We start from the raw sequence: 19,514 nt of genomic DNA, 5'->3' as shown, positions 1-19,514 counted from the left end.
TTACAATAAAACACTCTTCATCTCACTTAGCTTGAAAGCATCTTTGCTCTTTGTTACCAAAAAAGCATTAACCTGGTAGATCTGATTAAAGTCTTTGAATGTACCAGTGTGAATTCCTGGTTTCAATATTGTACCAGAGTTATACGAGATGTTACAATGGGGGAAACTGGGGTGAAAGGCACAGAGGACCCCCCGTACTGCTTTTTTTGCAACTTCCTCTGAATCTATATTTCAAAGTAAAAAGTTTTTTAAAAGGCAAGTATTAACTAAAACACGTACCTATCTGTATTAGTTTCCGAGGGCTGCCATAACAAAGTACCACAAACCGAGTGGCTTAAAGCAACAGAGATTTATTGTCTCACAGTTCTGGAGACAGGAAGTCCAAAATCAAGGTATTCACAAAGCCATGCTCCTATGAAACCTGTAGAAGAATCCTTCCTTGTCTCTTCCAGTTTCTGGTGGTTTGCTGGCAATCTCTGCTCCTCCTTGGCCTGTGGATGCATCACGCCAATTCTCAGTTGTCACATGGCATTCTTCCTGTGTGTATCTGCCTTCACAAGGCCATCTTCTTATAAGGATGCCAATCATATTAGATTAGGGTGCCTACCCTACTCCATTATGACCTCTGTTCCCATACTCCATGTGACAACCCTCTTCCCAAATAAGATCACCTTCTGAGGTACTGCAGTTTAGGACTTCAGTATATAGGCATACCTCAGAGATATTGTGGGTTGGGTTCCAGACCACCGCGATGAAGCAAGTCACATGAATTTTTTTTTTGTCTCCCAGTGCATATAAAAGTTATGTTTATACTAACTATAGTCTATCAAGTGTGCAGTAGCATTAGGTCTAATAAAGCAACACACATACCTTAATTAACAAATACTGTATTGCTAACACATACTAACCATCATCTGAGCCTTCAGAGAGTCATAGAAGTAACATCAGAGAACACTCGTCATGGATCACCACGACAAATATAATAATAATGAAAAAGTTTGAAATACTGCAAGAATTACCCAAAAATGACCCAGAGACATGGGGTGAAAAAATGCTGTTAGAAAAATGGCGTTGATAAAACTTGTTCGATGCAGGGTTGCCACAAACCTTCAATTTATAAAAAATGCAATATCTGCAAAGTGCACTAAAGTGAAGCACAATAAATTGAGGTATGCCTGGTATTGTATTTTTTTTTGAGAGGCGGGACATAATTCAACCTATAACACTGAGAAAAACTCAAGCCATATGAAAGAACAGAGCACTTTCAATACAATTCATACTTTTCATTTTCACAGAAGTTATTTCGTAAAAGTTATTTTCAGATAAAACATACTTATTTTATTAAATTGAATGTTTCTTCCTAGGAATAGAAAGACTTCAAAAACAAAAGTTCTTTAACTTTATTCCTTAAATAATACCTCTGACTCTTATATTACCAGAAGTAATTCATACATATATGTACATTGCAATATATGCATATATATGAAAGTTTTTTACCCAACCAAGTTTGAGACCAATAAAAATATCATGTCAGCTGCTTAGTCATGACAGAAATAGAATAGATGTAACTTGGTAAGAAAGAAGGAATTAATATTTGAGCCCAACTGCTCTGGAACTTTATATATAGACAGTTGACCCTTGAACAACAAAGGTTTGAACTGCACAGGTCCATTTATACGTAGATATTTTTTCAAGAAATATATTGGAAAATTTTTTGGAGATTTGCGACAATTTGAAAAAACTCACAGATGAACCATGTAGCCTAGAAATATTGAAAAAATTAAGAAAAAGTTAGTATCTATCATGAATGCATAAAATATATGTAGATACTATCTTTACACAGGCATAAGGTGAGTGATATTTAATATAAAGTTATTTGTTAGTTTTCTTACTGTTTTATAACTTTGCTTTCAAGGAATTACATTACAGTACAATATGCCTCTCTCTCTCTCATGATTGGAGAAACTGCATATCAGACTATCATCACGGGTAAGTGGGTTTTTCAATGTAACAATGTTTCTAATACTGTATTATAAATATGACTGTAATACTGTATGCCACAAAAATCATATAATGAGTCATTTATTAGTGTATAGGCTTGGCAACCATGAAGCAATCATAGTGCTGTTTCTTTGTTATAAATGCATGAATCATTATACCTTTAAATAAATATGAATTTCTTTTTCACATTACCTTTTCAGTTTTATGACTAATGTTAGTAATATGTATAACAGCTATAGTGTTTTGTATCATATGAGACAATACTGATGTTGGTATTGGCAGACAGATGATTCATCTTGTAAACAGACAACGTAAACTTATGGTTTCAAAAAATACAGTACAGTACTGTAAATGTATTTTCTCTTCCTTAGGATTTTCTTAACTTTTCTTTTATCTAACTTACTTTATTGTAACAATACAGTATATATTGATAATACACATAACATACAAAATATGGGTTAATCGACTATTTATGTTATCAATAAGGCTTCTGGTCAATAGTAAGCTATTAGCAGTTAAGTTTGGGGGTGAGTCAGAAGTTACACACAGATTTTCAAGTGCGCAGGAGGTTGGTGCTCCTAACTCTCACTTTGCTCAAGGGTCAACTGCATTCTATATTTCAAAAGAAAATAGTACTTTTCTGATCTTTCAAAGAAAAAACTGTAAAAACTCTTCTTTCCTTCTCTCCTAGACAGATATTTTCTAATAATAAACACTCTGCCACCAACTTATTCCTGTCAAAATTCTGATGACACCTTCATGCCAGCTGCAAACCCAGAAATTTTAGTACTGCTACCTTTAATCCGTCATGCCTTTAACATCTGCAAACACATGCATGGCCAAACAGAAGGTTCCTGAATGTATTATAAGCAGCTTGACTATTCCAAAGCTAAAATATTAACATATTTTATTTACATTCCAGTTATTAGCTGTCTTAAACTTGAGTGTTTTGTAAAATTAATTTTTTACCTGACTCCCATCATCAGCCTTGATTCTTAGGGATTGCTAACATTTTGAAAATTATCCATCATTTGTAATTATAAATTATTTATTTCCAAAGATATGGTCCCACATTATTCTAGGGTCTTGATACAGCAGAGAATCTATATAATGATAGTATGGGGTGTTTTTCATACACAAAACTCTGAATTTAAAGCTAGAATGAATCTAGAGTCATCCATAGTCATCTTATGGAAAATATTACTGAGGCAAAGTAGAAGACAGAGACTTGCCCAACATCACACAGGATGTTGGTAGGAAACCAAAAGAGCTGACAGGTCTTAAGTATGTTGCAAATACACTCCAAAACCTGCATGCTGAGCGAGGGCAATGTATAAGCACGAAGCACCTGAAATGTAACAACTCATCAGCTTTGGCCAGTTTCCATAAACTGTGTTCAACTAGCAACCAATATACGGAGGGCTGAGTTTCGGAAAGACCGTGATCCTAAACACATGCAATTTGTGGAAGAAATGGGCCAAAAGGGGTGCTATAGGCAGTTTGAGGGCACAAAAAGCAAAACAAACAAAAATTTAAACAAATAAAAACCTCCAGGCAGAATGGAAACAGAAGGAGGAACTAAAGATATAAGGACAAGATCACTAGAAGGTGATCTTTTCTTGAGAAAGGTCTTTTCTTGAGAAAAAAGACCCCAAACCTAATATCTATGATAATTCCAGATAAGAGAACGTGTTTATGCCCATCTTTTTACATTTCAGAAACAAGTCTAATTTTGAAGATAATTTATTACTTACCAAACCTGCTATTGGTGTGGACAGTCTATTGATCTTCTTAATGACACCAGGTTTAAGTTTATTAATCAAACTGAAAGTAAATAAACAAACAACATATGCAGTTACAAGAATGCCAATATTAGTTTAGTGTTCTTTTTAACATCCTCAAAAATCATACATGTCATTCATCCATCCCAATGTTTTCTTCAGGTCCCAAGAGCCCAAGAGAAAGCAAACAACTAAGAAAATAAGTCAAGAAACAGACCAGCAATGCCAACAACAGTGAACGGGCCTCTTAGAACATAGAGACACACTTCTACATTCAAAGACATGTCCTTAAAAATAGTTCCACATTTGTTAAAGAAAGGTAATATTTGATTCTGTTTCAACAGTTAAAGAATCTTTTTCATTATAATATAGTTCTCTTCAACCTAAGAATAACTTTTTCTATTAATCATTTTTATTGATTTTTTTTCTCAAACTGATCCATGTTTTAAGAAGGTAGATTCAAACCGTATTTTTTTTTTTTGCCATATTTAAAGGGTGCAGTGGAACTCATCCAAATAACAACTATTTCCCATTGGTAACTCATTCAACTCTATGATTGCTTTGTTATCACTGCAGAATGACTGGGTAAAAATTTAAATGCACCAGAACTTCCCAAAATAGGCTAACAGTCACTTCCGAATCTAACACTGAACAAAAGTTTATGTTGTTATTACAGAATCTGCAAGGATATCTGTAAGTCTCTAGATTCTAAAACACTTTTAGAACCCAGCTTTGACACCTGAAACTTAAGAGTACAATTTTTGGTTCTAAATCTAGATTATTGTTAATTCTATATTTTTGTTGCTGCGCAGTGATAACAGTGCCAAGCCATGTAGAAATTTAATATTATAATAATGTTTTTCTAGTAAAGCTAGCCTCGTTAATTAATCATTAATCACTGCCAGAAAACTACAATTTGAAACAATGATTTTCCTATGAAATAATGCTTCCACAAAAGAACAATTCTTTATTCTGTAACAGAGTTCCAAAAGGAAAGCAAATATAGGAGAAAGAATCAAACATTCTTAATTTACTGGTCTCCCCTTCACAATGGGCAACAGAAAAAAAAAAAAATCTGACACTTGTGGAATGTCACTCCTTCAACATTCCAGAGATTTATATATACACTTGAGTGTGCTAAAAATAAAGAAGACAAAAGTCCCAATTTAATAAGCTTCAGAATGTTGTTAACAGGATTCAAAATTACAAAACAGTGGCTTATGAAGGTTTAGTCTGGTGAACAAAAGCTGTTTTTCTGTTTTCATAGTTTCTTCACACAAAGATCTTTAGATAACATAGATGACAAAACCACCCCTCGACTTTAAGCATTTCCAAGAACTGTTACTCTTTGACTCCTAATTTCTTATTTGTACACTGAAAACCACGTAGGAAGGAAGGCTTTCTCCCTCATGGTCACAATATTTTTCTTTAATCACTAGCTGAAGAGCTAGCAAAGAACTGAGCAGGTTTATAAGAAATGACATTTCCAATTTAATTGTTCTAGTTGTTCCCTATTAAGCAAGTATTTCTTGAACTCTATTACTGGTGGCTTCTTGCAACGCATAGTACAAATAACTGAAACATTACTTAACAGAAACATAATTCTAACATAGCGTCAACCAAGAAATTCATAGCAGTTGCTGAACACTAGTATGACAGTGACTTCCCTACGGAACTTGAATCTTAAAATGTAATCTTTCTGTGATATTACAAGTTAGACATCGGGGCTTCCCTGGTGACACAGTGGTTAAGAGTCCGCCTGCCGATGCAGGGGACACGGGTTCGTGCCCCGGTCCGGGAGGATCCCACATGCTGCGGAGCAGCTGGGCCCGTGAGCCATGGCCGCTGAGCCTGCGCGTCGGGAGCCTGTGCTCCGCAATGGGAGAGGCCACAACAGTGAGAGGCCCGCGTACCGCAAAAAAAAAAAAAAAAAAAGTTAGACACCAATATGAGCTGGGGCACTTTATAAAATGTCAGGGAAATCTGACATCAGTCGTCCTTATTAAAGGAACAGTGTCATAAATTCCGCCTCCACCCACTTGAGTCACTGGTAACTTTGGCCAGATCATTCAATTTACCTGTTTACTTCACTTAACCATTTTTGTATTACAGCGTTAGTAATATCGAGAGAATTTTTTTTTAACACAGTTTCTGGAATGGATAATAACACAGGCTACTCTCAATTAAGTCAGCCAAAGGAGGCAAGGGATAGAGGTAAAGGAAACAGCACAGATAAATGACGTCTCCCAATAATGAGTCAATGGACTCCTCCCTCATCAGAAAGTTTCAGAGCTATTACTTAGAAGCAACATACACCCAATGGATTGGCATCCATTCCTGAGCCTCCTCGTATGTGTACAAACATGGAAACAACCACAAGGAAAAACAACAGGCTGGATAACATGCAAACTACCCTCTAAAAGAAGTGGTGTCACTAGAGGAAAATGCTGTTTTATTTTGTCAACTGTTAAAATGGTATCAGTTCTAAGCACTAGAATATGGAGAAAATGCTCATATAGTTTTGGCAAATAGTGAACATCCAATCGGATTATGAATCATGAGTAATTATTTTCATATACAATTAAAGGAAGATTAGGATATTCCTTCTGGGGAGAAAAACAGGTTTTATAAAATCTAAAATTCCGTGAAATTTAAGTCTATCTAAAGGAATAGGGCTTAGTCTTATGTCAAATAAAATACAAGTGCCACACAAGAGAGATACTACTCTCTTTCACAAATGGAACTTCTTTGCATAATAAGCATTCTTCAATTACACATGTGGAATTCCTAAACACAACACTGGCTTCAGGTCACTGGCTCTATTTAAGAACCATATAACATGCTAACTTTCCAGATACCTCTGTACACAAGGAACTAGAGGCAGTCAAGGGACCACTTTATCTGCCTGCATCCCTTTGCCCCACCCCTCTAATCCTATGTAGAATCATACCTCGACTCCCCCAAGCTTTCCCTCATGGCCATGTGCTTTGCTAGCATACCAGGGGTGTGCTCTTTTAGTAAGATGAAAACCAGAACAGGAGACACCTAGTCACTTGCTATCTCCCATGGTAGAGCCCTCCCGCAAAAAGGACTACAACCCCTCTCCTTCATCTCTTTCCTCCAGTTTTATCTACTTCCTCTTCTCCTCCTCCCCAAAATGTATTGTACCCTCCCTCCAAGGGAGTTGAGTTACATAACAGATGCTAGGAAGTTGCCTCTGTTCAGAAATCTCGTCACCAGTGAATGTGACCTGACTTTAAATATAAGTCAGAGGCAACACTCCAAGAAAACTGCACATAGAGCTCAATGTGGCATCTGGCTCAGTTATAAAAGGCTTTAATGAGAACTAGAATGTGAAGCTCTGTCTCTTGGTCTCCAGGAACTAGTTCCAAATGCCAAATCTCATTTCCCCTTTATCAGAAAGCTCTTCAGCAGACGTAGAAAATCGAGAGACATCTTTTGACTTCCTATTTCCAAAGAGTTTTTCCAAATGTACCAGAAAGATTGACATCAAAGAGCATATCAGTGCAATGAGAGTGAACTTTTTAACCTATAAGTATTTGGTTAGTCATTCACACATACTTTTTTTTTTTTTTTTTTTTTTGTGGTACGCGGGCCTTCACTGTTGTGGCCTCTCCCACTGTGGAGCGCAGGCTCAGCGGCCATGGCTCACGGGCCCAGCCGCTCCGCGGCATGTGGGATACCCCCAGACCGGGACACGAACCCGTGTCCCCTGCATCAGCAGGTGGACTCTCAACCACTGCGCCACCAGGGAAGCCCCACACATACATATTTTTAATATCTTTCTGTCGGCTGCATTTTCTAAACATATATCCCCACATTAGTCAAACTTTTCCTATCAGTAAGCTAGGTATTTGTTTAAAAGATATACTAAAGATATTTCACATTTCCTTACAAATTAAGGAGCAATGCCTTGTTTTATCTGTTACTCGACACAATCATCTGTCTAGGTTTCTTCGAGATGCAGACTCTGCTCAAAAAACAGATGTCAAGTAAAGACAGAGCACTGCCCTGGGATCAGCCACAGAGCAACCAGCCAGTGAAGCTGCTAAGTGCAAGGATGTTCTCTCATTCCAAACACATCTCCTAGCACTTATCAAAGGACCTGGCATATCAAATATTTTATAAACCCACTAACTTCTAATGCAGAAATTTTCCTGTGAATGATTCAAAATCTCTTTCTTCTTTGTAGAAATAAATTCAGAAGAACTTTTTTAGTTTCACTCAAATGCTAGACATGATTTTGTGCTTTTCTTCTTTGTTATTTTTTCTGTTACTAAACAAGTCAATCTTCAGTGTTCTCTCCTGATTGTCAAATGCTGATCAAGAGAGTAAGCTCTCTAGGGACTTCCCTGGTGGTCCAGTGGGTAATACTCCATGCTTCCAATGCAGGGGGCCCAGGTTCGATGCCTGGTCAGGGAATTAGATCCCGCATTCCTGCCGCAACTAAGAAGCCCGCATTCTGCAACAAAGATTCCCGAGGGCCGCAACAAAGACCTGGCGCAGCCTAAATAAATAAATAAATAAATAAATAAATAATAAGTAAATAAATATTTTTTGAAAAAAGAGAGAGTAAGCTCTCTACCACATATATTAATTTAGAATGGTTATCATAAGTCCATACTTTACTGAGATTTTTAATTAATTATCTACAGCTAAATTCATAAGTTGTAATATTTTAAAAATAAAAACCACCTTGAGTAGTGATCACACATCCATGGGTAAAGTAATAAGCATATGTAATTTAAAATTTTAAAGTTTAAAAACATTCAATACAGGGCTTCTCTGGTGGCGCAATGGTTGAGAGCCCGCCTGCCGATGCAGGGGACACGGGTTCGTGCCCTGGTCCGGGAAGATCCCACATGCCGTGGAGCAGCTAGGCCCGTGAGCCATGGCTGCTGAGCCTGCGCGTCCAGTAGCCTGTGCTCCACAATGGGAGAGGCCACAACAGTGAGAGGCCCGCGTACCGCAAAAAAAAAAAAAAAAAAAAAAAAATTCAATACAGAATTTTATGATTACTTTAGTATTGGTATTTTTAAAGACTAGTAGTAAAATTAATATAAGTTTGATTTCTAGAATTCCTGTGGCAGTAATTTTGAATACTGCTGAATTAGGATACAACACAAATAAATGGTTAACAATACATGCTAAGATAGGAAAGTCAGTGAAGCAGCAACAAGTCAGTACCAATGCATTGATACTCATCGTTTCATGATGATAGGACTTTCTGTTTAGCCTCACTGCTATGCCTGAAGCACCCTCAAGTGAGTCTAGCAAAGCTCAAGCGGCGTGACAGCAGAGTCCTCTTATTCTAGGCAACGTCAACAATTATGGCACTAATGGATCTTGCTGAGTAAGAGGACATTTCCCAATACAACATCAATAGCCATACGTGTTAGCAGGAGGACTCTGGTTTCCTGTCCTGGTTCTGCTCTTTACTATTAAGTAACATCGCAAATTCTGCTCCATCCCGTCCTATAAATCAGAGGATTCTCACAGTCGAACTCAGGTTCTTTCCAACTTTTGCCACTGTAAAAATGCTTGGATGCATGTCTGTATATATATCTTTGACCATGCTCCTTATCATTTCTTATATTCTATTTCTAGAAATAAAATCATCAGTGACAAGCTCTTGGTACTTGTCTGGAAAGGAACCTGGCAATATGAACCAATTTACTTTTGCATCAGCAGGTAGCATTCCTGTGTCTACCTCATGGTATGATAAAACAGCAACACTGTTTCCCTCTGCCTGTCAGATCTACTGCGTGATCTCCCTAGTGCTGCAGGCTTTATATGCACTGCTTGAAAGGGATATAAAAATTTTTACCAATGTTTTATGTATCACATTTTAGATATTTAAGCTCTTTTTAATATTTTCCACTATGAAGAGGCTTTATGCATACCTTTTTCCCATTTTGTAGTCTTTTCTTAAGAGTCCAAAACAAAAGAATTATTGGGGAAAGTCTTATAACCTTTATGATAAATAAATATGTTTATATTAATAAATAAACTAGCATATAATTACTTGATAGATACTGCCAAATTGCTGTTCAGCACTGTACCAGCTTATACTCAACTGGTCATTTTGAGAATATCATAGACTACTTTGCCATAATACGGCCATCATTTTTTTAACAGATTTTAAATTATTTACTAGTTCAATTTAAAAATCATATCTGATTTAAACATAATTATTTCTTACTATTGATGGTAGAGATTTTACTATTTATTTCCAGTAGTATTTCCTCATTTGTGAAGTATTTGGTCACATCCTTTGCTCATTTGTCTATTGAGATTTTCAAATGTGTATCTTACCAGTTTATTTGAACTCTAGATAATATTTAAGCCAATTCTGCTTAAAATATTTTTCCCAGAATGTTATTTGCCAGAGTTATCTATTTCATAAAACTTCAAGTCTATTTTTTCTGCGTTTTTTCTATTCCTTCAAAGCTTAGAATTTTAAACTGCCTCCAAAATTTTTTTAATTCTTCTATTTTATTTTCTCAGTTTTTTATTATTTTAATCCAGGCTATATTCTGGTATACATAAGGTTTGGGTTTGGGTTTTTTTTTTACTGAAGTATAATTGACCTACAACACTATGTTAGTTCCAGGTACATAACACAGTGATCCAATATTTCTATACATTACAAAATGATCACCATGATAAATCTAGTTACCATCTGTCACCATACAAAGATATTACAATATTATTGACTATACTCCCATGATTCATTTATTTTATAACTGAAGTTTGTACCTCTTAATCTCTCTCATCTATTTCACTTATTCCCCACCCCCCACTCTGGCAACCACCTATTTGTTCTCTATGACTGTGTTTCTGTTTTGTTATATGTGTTCACTTGTTTTGGTTTTTAGATTCCATATTTAGGTGAATCATGTTATTTGTCTTTCTCTGACATTTCACTTAGCATAATACCCTCTAAGTCCACCTATGTTGTCACAAATGGCAAGATTTCATTCTTTTTATGGCAGAGTCATATTCCACTGTGCATATATACCACCTCCTCTTCATCCCTTCATCTATTAATGGGTGCTTAGGTTGCTTCCATATCTTGGCTACTGTAAATAATGCTGCAATGAACTTAGGGGTGCACATATCTTTTTGAATCAGCGTTTTCGTTTTCTTGGGGAAAATAACCAGAAGTGGAATTGCTGGATTAAATGGTAATTTTATTCTTAATTTTTTTTTTTTCTTTTGCGGTACGAACCCGTGTCCCCTGCATCGGCAGGCAGACTCTCAACCACTGCGCCACCAGGGAAGCCCTACTCTACTTTTAATTGATGTGATATCATTATATATTTGTCCTTTTTGCAATATTCATTTCCCTTTCTTAATACTTCTCGTTGCACTGACTAGAATTCCTATACTTTCACCATTTCCTGGCCAACACGTGGTTTTCCATTACCTACCTGAGAGCCTTCATGACATCAAGAAACTACTTCAAAAATAACTTTTTTCTGATCAACTTTAATATAAATTGTTTATATTACACACATTTAGCACATACATTACTCCTATTTAATTTTAGTAGAACACCATTCTCATTTTTTTTTCCTCAGAGACCCTAGCACTGAAATGTTGTGTGCCCTCCTCTTAGTAATTTATATTTAGGATGAGAAAGCCCTGTAGATGGTACATGCAAGTTCATGAGACAGGACCAAAGCTTTCTACATTCAAGTCTAAGGCCACAATGTAAAAAAAGACCTCTGCAAAACTTGTATAACATGACTACCATTACAGAAGTGAATTTTTAAACTGATGTTTGCCAAGCTGACCTTCAACTTGAAAAACTACTTTTAAAAAAATTACGTTTTGCTATATGTGGATATAAAATTACAGAAGGGCTTCCCTGGTGGCACAGTGGTTGAGAGTCCACCTGCCGATGCAGGGGACACGGGTTCATGCCCTGGTCTGGGAAGATCCCACATGCCGCGGAGCGGCTGGGCCCGTGAGCCATGGCCGCTGAGCCTGTGCGTCCGGAGCCTGTGCTCCGCAACGGGAGAGGCCACAACAGTGAGAGGCCTGCGTACCGCAAAAAAAAAAAAAAAAAAAAAATGACAGAAAAAATTGACTGTGAAGCTTAAAAAGCCCACATACAGATGGTAACCATAAAACACTGCCATGAAAAGAAAGCAGTTTTAAATTTTTTAATTATCTCTATGAGCTTGAACACGTACATCTTTGCGTACTACTGGATTATCAAATAATATAGAAACTTCAAAGTCTGTATCACTTTAAGTGAAGAAAAATAGTTCTTATTACTTAAATTTCAAATGGCCATAATATGAGATCAGGGTCCACTGATAGCGCTGGTGAGCTGGAGAGCTGTATGAATGCACCTGTCCTCAGGAAATTCAAAACCAGTAAGAGCTCTAAGAAAAAAGCCTTCATCCTTTCAGAAGGACCTCTGAGCTTTACATGGAGCTCTGCATAGGAGGCCCAGAATCCACTGATGTCGCTGTCACTCAGCGTGTGAAAGTCTCCAGCTCTAACAAAGGACAGAGCTCTCTCGCATGAATGAGAAGTGGCAAGGTCTCTATCTTGTCTGATGTCTTAAAACAATCACCCAAGTATCCCACAGTAAATTAACAGGAGTATTTTTTAATAGTTTTTTTCTTTTTTTGAATGCACCTTTAACAAAATACTACAGTCGTTTCAGGAAGACAGTATAGTATTCACATAGCAGATATAAATAGAAACAGGTTTTCTCAAACCAATAGGTGAATGTTTATTTGCTCCACTCTTTGCAAGCTGCAAGCCATGGAAAGGAAGGCCTGGTGCCAGTGTGAGAAGAGTTTCCTCACAAATGTGAGCTGTGAGTTCAAAAAGGCATAAACGTCTGCGTGGCTGACTTGGGACAGAGCAAAGACTTGGCATTATTCCAGGGATGGGAAGTACTGACTGAGTAACCAGAGACACACCCAGTAAGATTACCTTCAAATACATCTTCTTACTTCATAAAGATCATAAACAATGCTTCCATTTAAATATTTCCAAGATCGCTATCGTAAGATGAGTAACTATGAAATTACTAATCACTAGCTGGATATGCTCCAACTAAATATATTTAAAGAGAAATAATTCTGCAGAACCACAGAGCAAGAGAGGACTGCAGATACTTATGTAGTAGCAAATCTCTTATATTTTTAAATATATAGTAAGGGAGTCTTCAGGAGCCCTAATAAACACTGAAGATAGGAGACAGATGAATGAATACTATTAATAAAATTCACAGAAAATTATAACAAGGAGTTGAAATCACCTTATAGACCCCTGTCAATCCTTTTACTAATTAGAAAAAAAAAAACAAATTAGATTTCGTTCACATTTCACTGTTTAAGAAAGCCAAGAGAGACTGCATGTCTAAGGTATACAGTAAAATAATTACTACAACAGACTTTAACTGGGGGAGTATTCTTTAGCCCTCAACTGATTGGATCCCACAGTCAATCAAAGTAAATGATACTAAAATGATTTACAGAAGATACTAACTTCAGGTTAAAAGGCAATAAATGCACGTAACTACCCTCATTATTCAGATGTGTATCTTGTCTGAAACCTCAGTGCAGAGTTCATACCCAATTTAAACTATCTGAAATGTCAGTACAGTGCCAGTTGGGAAAAAGCTATAATGAGCTCATTTCCTCCAACTCTTGACTTTGATATTCCAGAATGCCAGTTCAAAAAGGATAAACTCCTACTAAAGCATAAAAGACTGCTGAAATTACTAGATAAAATAATAAGAAAACTGTTTAATGGTGATAATGAACTAGGATGCCTAGAGATTTTTAAAAGGCAATAAGCAGACCCTATATTTCACAAGAATTGGTAATTTTTCTGGCAGTGAACCAAAGAGAAGTCAGCCTTTTCCTATAGAATATTTTAAAAATCTGAATTTATTTTTAAGTCATATTTCAGCTAAAATTTGAGATCTCAGATGGGCAAAATATTCTCAAAGACAGACAGCTTACTATATTTACCACTAATTTAAAAGTCAGGGTTTACAATACCAGGCTTCTGGATAGCAGGTTTTGCTTTCCTCTTAGACATAATAACTACTCAGGCATATGTGATCAATGATGCTTAATCATTTTGTAGACCAACCAGCTAGGCTTTTCTTTAGTTATAAATTTACACAGAATATAGTTACCTGGACTTTTTTCCAACACTACATCTATTAGATTAAAATGCCTTCATTAACCAGTGGCTAAAAATAATGCAATTCACCATTAAGAGATTTTTTTAATACAAACATCATGTGGTACTTTGGGATCCCATCATAAACTAAAATTACTGATTACCACAGCTTAATATTTACTGACACTACTTTTGGGAAACATTCATTTAAAGAATACTGGGTGGACTTCCCTGGTGGCACAGTGGTTAAGAATTCGCCTGCCAATGCAGAGGACACGGGTTCAAGCCCTGGTCCGGGAAGATCCCACATGCCGCGGAGCAACTAAGCTTGTGTGCCACAACTACTGAGCCTGAATGCCACAACTACTGAAGTCCATGCGCCTAGAGCCTGTGCTCTGCAATGAGAAGCCCGCACACCGCAATGAAGAGTAGCCCCCGCTCACCCCAACTAGAGAAAGCCCGCGCGCAGCAACAAAGACCCAACACAGATAAATAAATTTAAAAAATAAAAATAAAGAATACTGTGTACTGAACAGATTGATTAGACTTAGCTGGTAATGCACAAAACCCCAAATTGGTGTTATTTCAATAAGGAAACAATCTAAGAATGAGCTTCTGGAAGTTGTGAATTTAAATGACATTTTTAAAAAACTAATATATCTCTAAACATGCATCTAAATGTTTGCTGTGACCATTAAGGTAGAACTTATAATATTTAACCTAACAGTACTGCCTGTGATCAAAACAGTTTTTTATCAACTCTGAATATTCTCACTGGTAACAATATACTCAGGTTGGATATAGTTTTTGGAAATCACCTCAAGTAATTTAGGCTGCTGCATAAATTGCGTTTTAAATAAAACACTAAGTGTCACTCTCAAGTATGTTTAAGGACCTAGTTATGGAGGCTATGCCCCCAAAAGGGGGATCCCTAAAAATATTTTGAGTAATAGTTCATCACTGGAACTATATAACCACAAAGTGACTTCTTAAAAAGATCACCTATTTGGGTTGTATGCTTTCATATGTCTAAAAACAACTCTGTGCTCCATAGGCCCACTGCCTACATAAGCCCACCTAACTCCTATCCTGACTTATGGGACTTAAAACTGACATCAAAGTTATTTTGCAGCAAAGCTCTAAATAGTCTACACTCATAGCTAAGGTTCTTTTCAGATCACATGTGTCTAACAGCCATTTTTCCCTCCATCTTCTGAACACATTAAAATATATAAAACATAAAATTTGCAAACCAAGATAATTTCCTATCAGTGACCAATTGAGCTAGCCACGTGACCTACTAAGATTAGTTTAAACACTATTTGGCAACAACAACTCTGAATGTGGCATCAGAAAAGGACAAGAAACATCCCTTAAACTTTACTTGTGACCCTTATTCATATGTGTGTCCTACTACATATTAGGTAGAATCACATGAAATTGACATTTCTGTAGGTCACAGGTGGTTGAATATCAACACTTCATATGATTCAACTTAATAACACTGCTCTAAGACAAAGAAGTGTGAACACCTATCAACACAGCTGATGAGATAAAGACTTATTTCATGGCCGTCTTCCTAGCAACAACTTGTATTCATACAAAGTTTGATAGTTTATGGAAACCTTAATATATGTATTATAAAACTTTGCACTTCTGTGAATTAGGCAGATCAGATACCCTGATCTCCACTTTACAGATGAGAAATAAGGCTCAGATGTTAAGCCACTTGCTCAAATGTCCAAAAGTATGAAGCAAGGAATCAAACCTAGGCCCTCTGACTCCTGATCTTTGCTGCAAACAACCTTCCTTTAAAAGGATAATCAAAATCATCTAAGTATGAACACATATACTCCCAGTGCTTGCTTGTGGACAGATTCCATAAATACTTATGTGATAAGTGTCTAGATTGGAATACTTAAGTGGTTTCAAAAATGTGGGTACATACACAAGTACATTCTTATACTTTTTTGCTCACGTCTGCAACCTGGACCCTCAGCCAGGACTGCATTCTTCTATTCCACAGACTGTCTGCCCCTCACCCCCAAAGGTCACCACCCGGCTAACTGTACTCTGCATCCAGTGGGGATCAAAACAATACACTAAACATACACTGTAGGTCCCATACCATCAATCGTGGCACAAGCCTGTTTGACTTAGGATAACCAAAGCCTCAGATGTGATTCTCAGTAACATCATATTAATTGAATGAATGGCTGGCCTGGGACTCAAATTGATTGTGGTAATGTAATGACTCCACTTAAAGGTTCAAAGAAATATTTGCTACAGCCTAAACTTGTTCTACAATCATCACTGTTTACTGATGAAGGAAACAAGCTTTATATTAACTTCTAAACCAGGCAACTCCATACATTAGAATATCCACAGCAAGTGAGAGCTGGTGCTATGCGATAGGGCTTGCTTCTCAACCACCCACCCCTACTGGCCCATCAAGCAATAACAGAATCTTTCTTGTTTACTAATTTAAAATAATATATATTTCACCAATGTTATCTTTAGATACAGAGACCGATAACCCCTTCCTACGGTCTGGTACTGTCGGGGTGTCAATTTGCAGGGATCAAATCTCACTTGTTACCAAGAAGACATATCAATGACTATGGTGGCCATGGTGGGGGGGATGAAGACACCTCATAACAGGCACACGCACGCACACGCGCACACGCACGCACACGCGCACGTGCCCCTTTGCTTTTGAAGTATTTTTTTAATGCTTTAAATACTTACTCACACAACAGAACGCCATTCTCCAGGGAGGCTCGAAAATCCTTTGTCTCAAAATTCTTCTCTGTCACTGCCTGAAAGACATATTTGGGTATTAGTTTTCTCTAAATCAGGGATTATACACAAGTCAAATCCAGCATCAGATTAATTAACATGCATCTAATATCATACTTGGAGAATGTGCATGTATCACCAAAAGTTGTTCCATACAGGAAATTCTATGCACTGTTCTATGTTACAAAGAGAAAGGTTAACCATTTTAGTATGAACAAATATAAACAGAAAAAAACACGAGTGTTTTCTATGATGCAACCATTTTATGGAGGATAAACAAAAGTTAGAAGCTTAATTTCCAGCATATTTTCTATTTAAAAAAGAAGCCCTATGGGCAGTCTACTCTACTAAGAGTAAATAAAACCAGATTAAGATATAAACTTGAAATACCAACTGTATACGCACATCATTAATTTCAATTCCACCCTTAAATTCCTCAAGTTTCATTACAAAGCTAAATAGCAGAGGGCGTGACTCTCCTTAAACGTATTCATGAAATGGCCCTGATTTGTGTAAAGAGCTATTTACTGCAATAGGAAGAAAAAGATTAAATCCTGACACTGAGAGACAAAAAGACAGAGAGGGAAGATGGTACATACTCTAAACAGACAATTCCCCACTTAAGGCTTTTACATATGAACAGCCCATCTACGGTTACCGCCACCAATGTTCTTAGTGAAACTGCTGAAAAAATGTCTACCAGTTCTGTCTTCCTCTGTCTTCTGAGGGCGGAGTGGTTGGGAGGAAAGGGGATTCCATAGGGACAAGAGTAGCAGAGAAAATGGAGGCCATGTAGGGAAAAGGTGCTCCAGGGATACCCTGGGACTGAGTCCCCAGCCAAGGGTGTGGGCAGGTGTACCACAACGGCTGGGACAGCAGCCGCCCTAGAGACGGACCCACCACCCACAAGCAGAGGCCTTGCTCCACCTGACACTTCAGGGAGAAATCGGATCTCGGAAACCTGATTGGGAAGTCACTAATCTTAAACCCTAGGTGAGCTACAAAGCTCCTGCTGTCCTTACTCACCACTGTGACCTTTACCGTCTACCTAGAGTCCCTGTATGTCTTCTGCATCTTTTCCACAACACCCAACAGTGCCATAGGTACACATAATAATGGGTAACTGACGAAACAATGGCTATTTCTAGAATTAAAGTTAGTTTCTCATAAGCTGGTTCTATAAACAGGGACAGGAAGCTGTGCCAGGAGGTGACACACTCAAATGCAGGAAGAAGTAGCAGATCCTTTCCTACAAAGGTCATTAATCTACAGAAGGGCTACACTGCTGCAAGAATTAAACATTTGCTGAGTGTCTCCGTTACGTGCGTTTACTTGGATACTGCGTGTAGATCTAAAAAAAAATGCAAGGAGCTCACAGCCACGTTAAGTAAAACACAAAGTTTAAAAGTTCAGTAAAACATATCCAAATGGAATGGTATATTCCTTCAGGGATAACCTTGAGTGACCCATGGATTATCCCAGGTAACCTATGCAGCACAAACTCTCTTGAGTTTTCCCCAAATAAATCCAAAACACACTCAAGGTGAGCACTAATCCCAGCTAGTGAAAACATAGTAGTATCTCATTTATCTGGGAACTCCTACCCAAAGCTAAAAAGCATGAAAAAGTCCCAGGAACAGCCAAAGCAAATGTCAAAGCCCATTCTCTCTAGTTATTAGGAAAGCCACTCAGAGCCACCAATACTCAATTACCCACCACTGAAACAATCTAGGGATTACGTTCCCCAATCAAGGTAGATTAGAAGCAGTGAGTTAGAAGGAAGAAGGGTTGTGCCCCACAGACACATGGAGAGCAGTGAAGAGTGACCGTCAACAGCACTGGATGGGCCAGTCGAGAGGCAGTGTAGCAAGTGACGAAATAGAAGGAGAAAGGGCACAAGTCAGACAAAAATATATTCAAATCCCACTTTCATTATCTAGTAGCTGTGTGACCTTAAGCAAGTTGAATAGCTTCCATGAACCCCAGTCTGCTCATCTGAAACAGGGTAAATATCACCTACTTATTAGCTTATAATGGCCAAGATGCAGTGCAATCAAGTACCTGAGGATAGCTCACAGAGGTATATGCTTAACCTCATTTACACACATCAACCTTCAAGTAACACGCTGACAACACATCGCAATAATTAGCCCTCAAAAGAATACCTCTGGGGACTTCCCTGGTGGTGCAGTGGTTAAGAAACTACCTGCCAATGCAGGGAACATGGGTTAGAGCCCTGGAGCAACTAAGGGCTGCTTAGTTGCACATGCCGTGGAGCAACTAAGCCCAGGCGCCACAACTACTGAGCCTGTGCTCTAGAGCCCATGAACCACAACTACTGAGCCTGTGTGCCACGACTACTTAAGCCCGTGCGCCTAGAGCCTGTGCTCTGCAACAAACAGAAGCCACCGCAGTGAGAAGCCCACCCACGGCAACGAAGAGTAGCCCCCACTCACTGAAACTAGAGAAAGCCCACACGCAGCAACGAAGACTCAACACTGCCAAAAATAAATAAATAAGTAAATAATTTTTTTAAGTTAAAAAAAAAAAGAATACCTCTGCACCATATAGACAAAAAAGCTGAGTTAGATTCAGAATATTAACAAAGTAGAAATAATGGAATAGAGAGAGATATTTAGAAATCCCAACTATCCAGAATGGTTCATTTCTCCAAAAAGACTAGAGAAAGGCAAAATCATAGTATGTAGCAGATTTCAGACCACCTCCCTCCATATGTCAAAATATGAATGT

At 37.7% G+C, this 19,514-nt stretch overlaps 1 protein-coding gene across 11 annotated transcripts in view; it reads right to left on the bottom strand.

Annotated features, from left to right (window-relative positions):
* Window positions 1–19,514, bottom strand: part of LMO7 (LIM domain 7) — a 214,280-nt gene that overhangs the window by 124,826 nt on the left and 69,940 nt on the right. For all 11 annotated transcript variants that reach the window (XM_082602294.1, XM_082602292.1, XM_082602296.1 and 8 more), the window contains exons 3-4: window positions 16,713–16,783; window positions 3,756–3,825 (exon numbers count right to left, since the gene is read on the bottom strand). In XM_082602294.1, coding sequence (XP_082458420.1) covers window positions 3,756–3,825; window positions 16,713–16,783 — 141 coding nt within the window. The remainder of the gene's footprint in view (window positions 1–3,755; window positions 3,826–16,712; window positions 16,784–19,514) is intronic.

This window comes from Mesoplodon mirus (genome assembly GCF_964341445.2).
Source record: "Mesoplodon mirus genome assembly, chromosome: 17".
NCBI classification, from domain to species: Eukaryota; Metazoa; Chordata; class Mammalia; order Artiodactyla; family Ziphiidae; genus Mesoplodon; species Mesoplodon mirus.
This window is presented reverse-complemented; position numbering and strand designations above follow the sequence as displayed.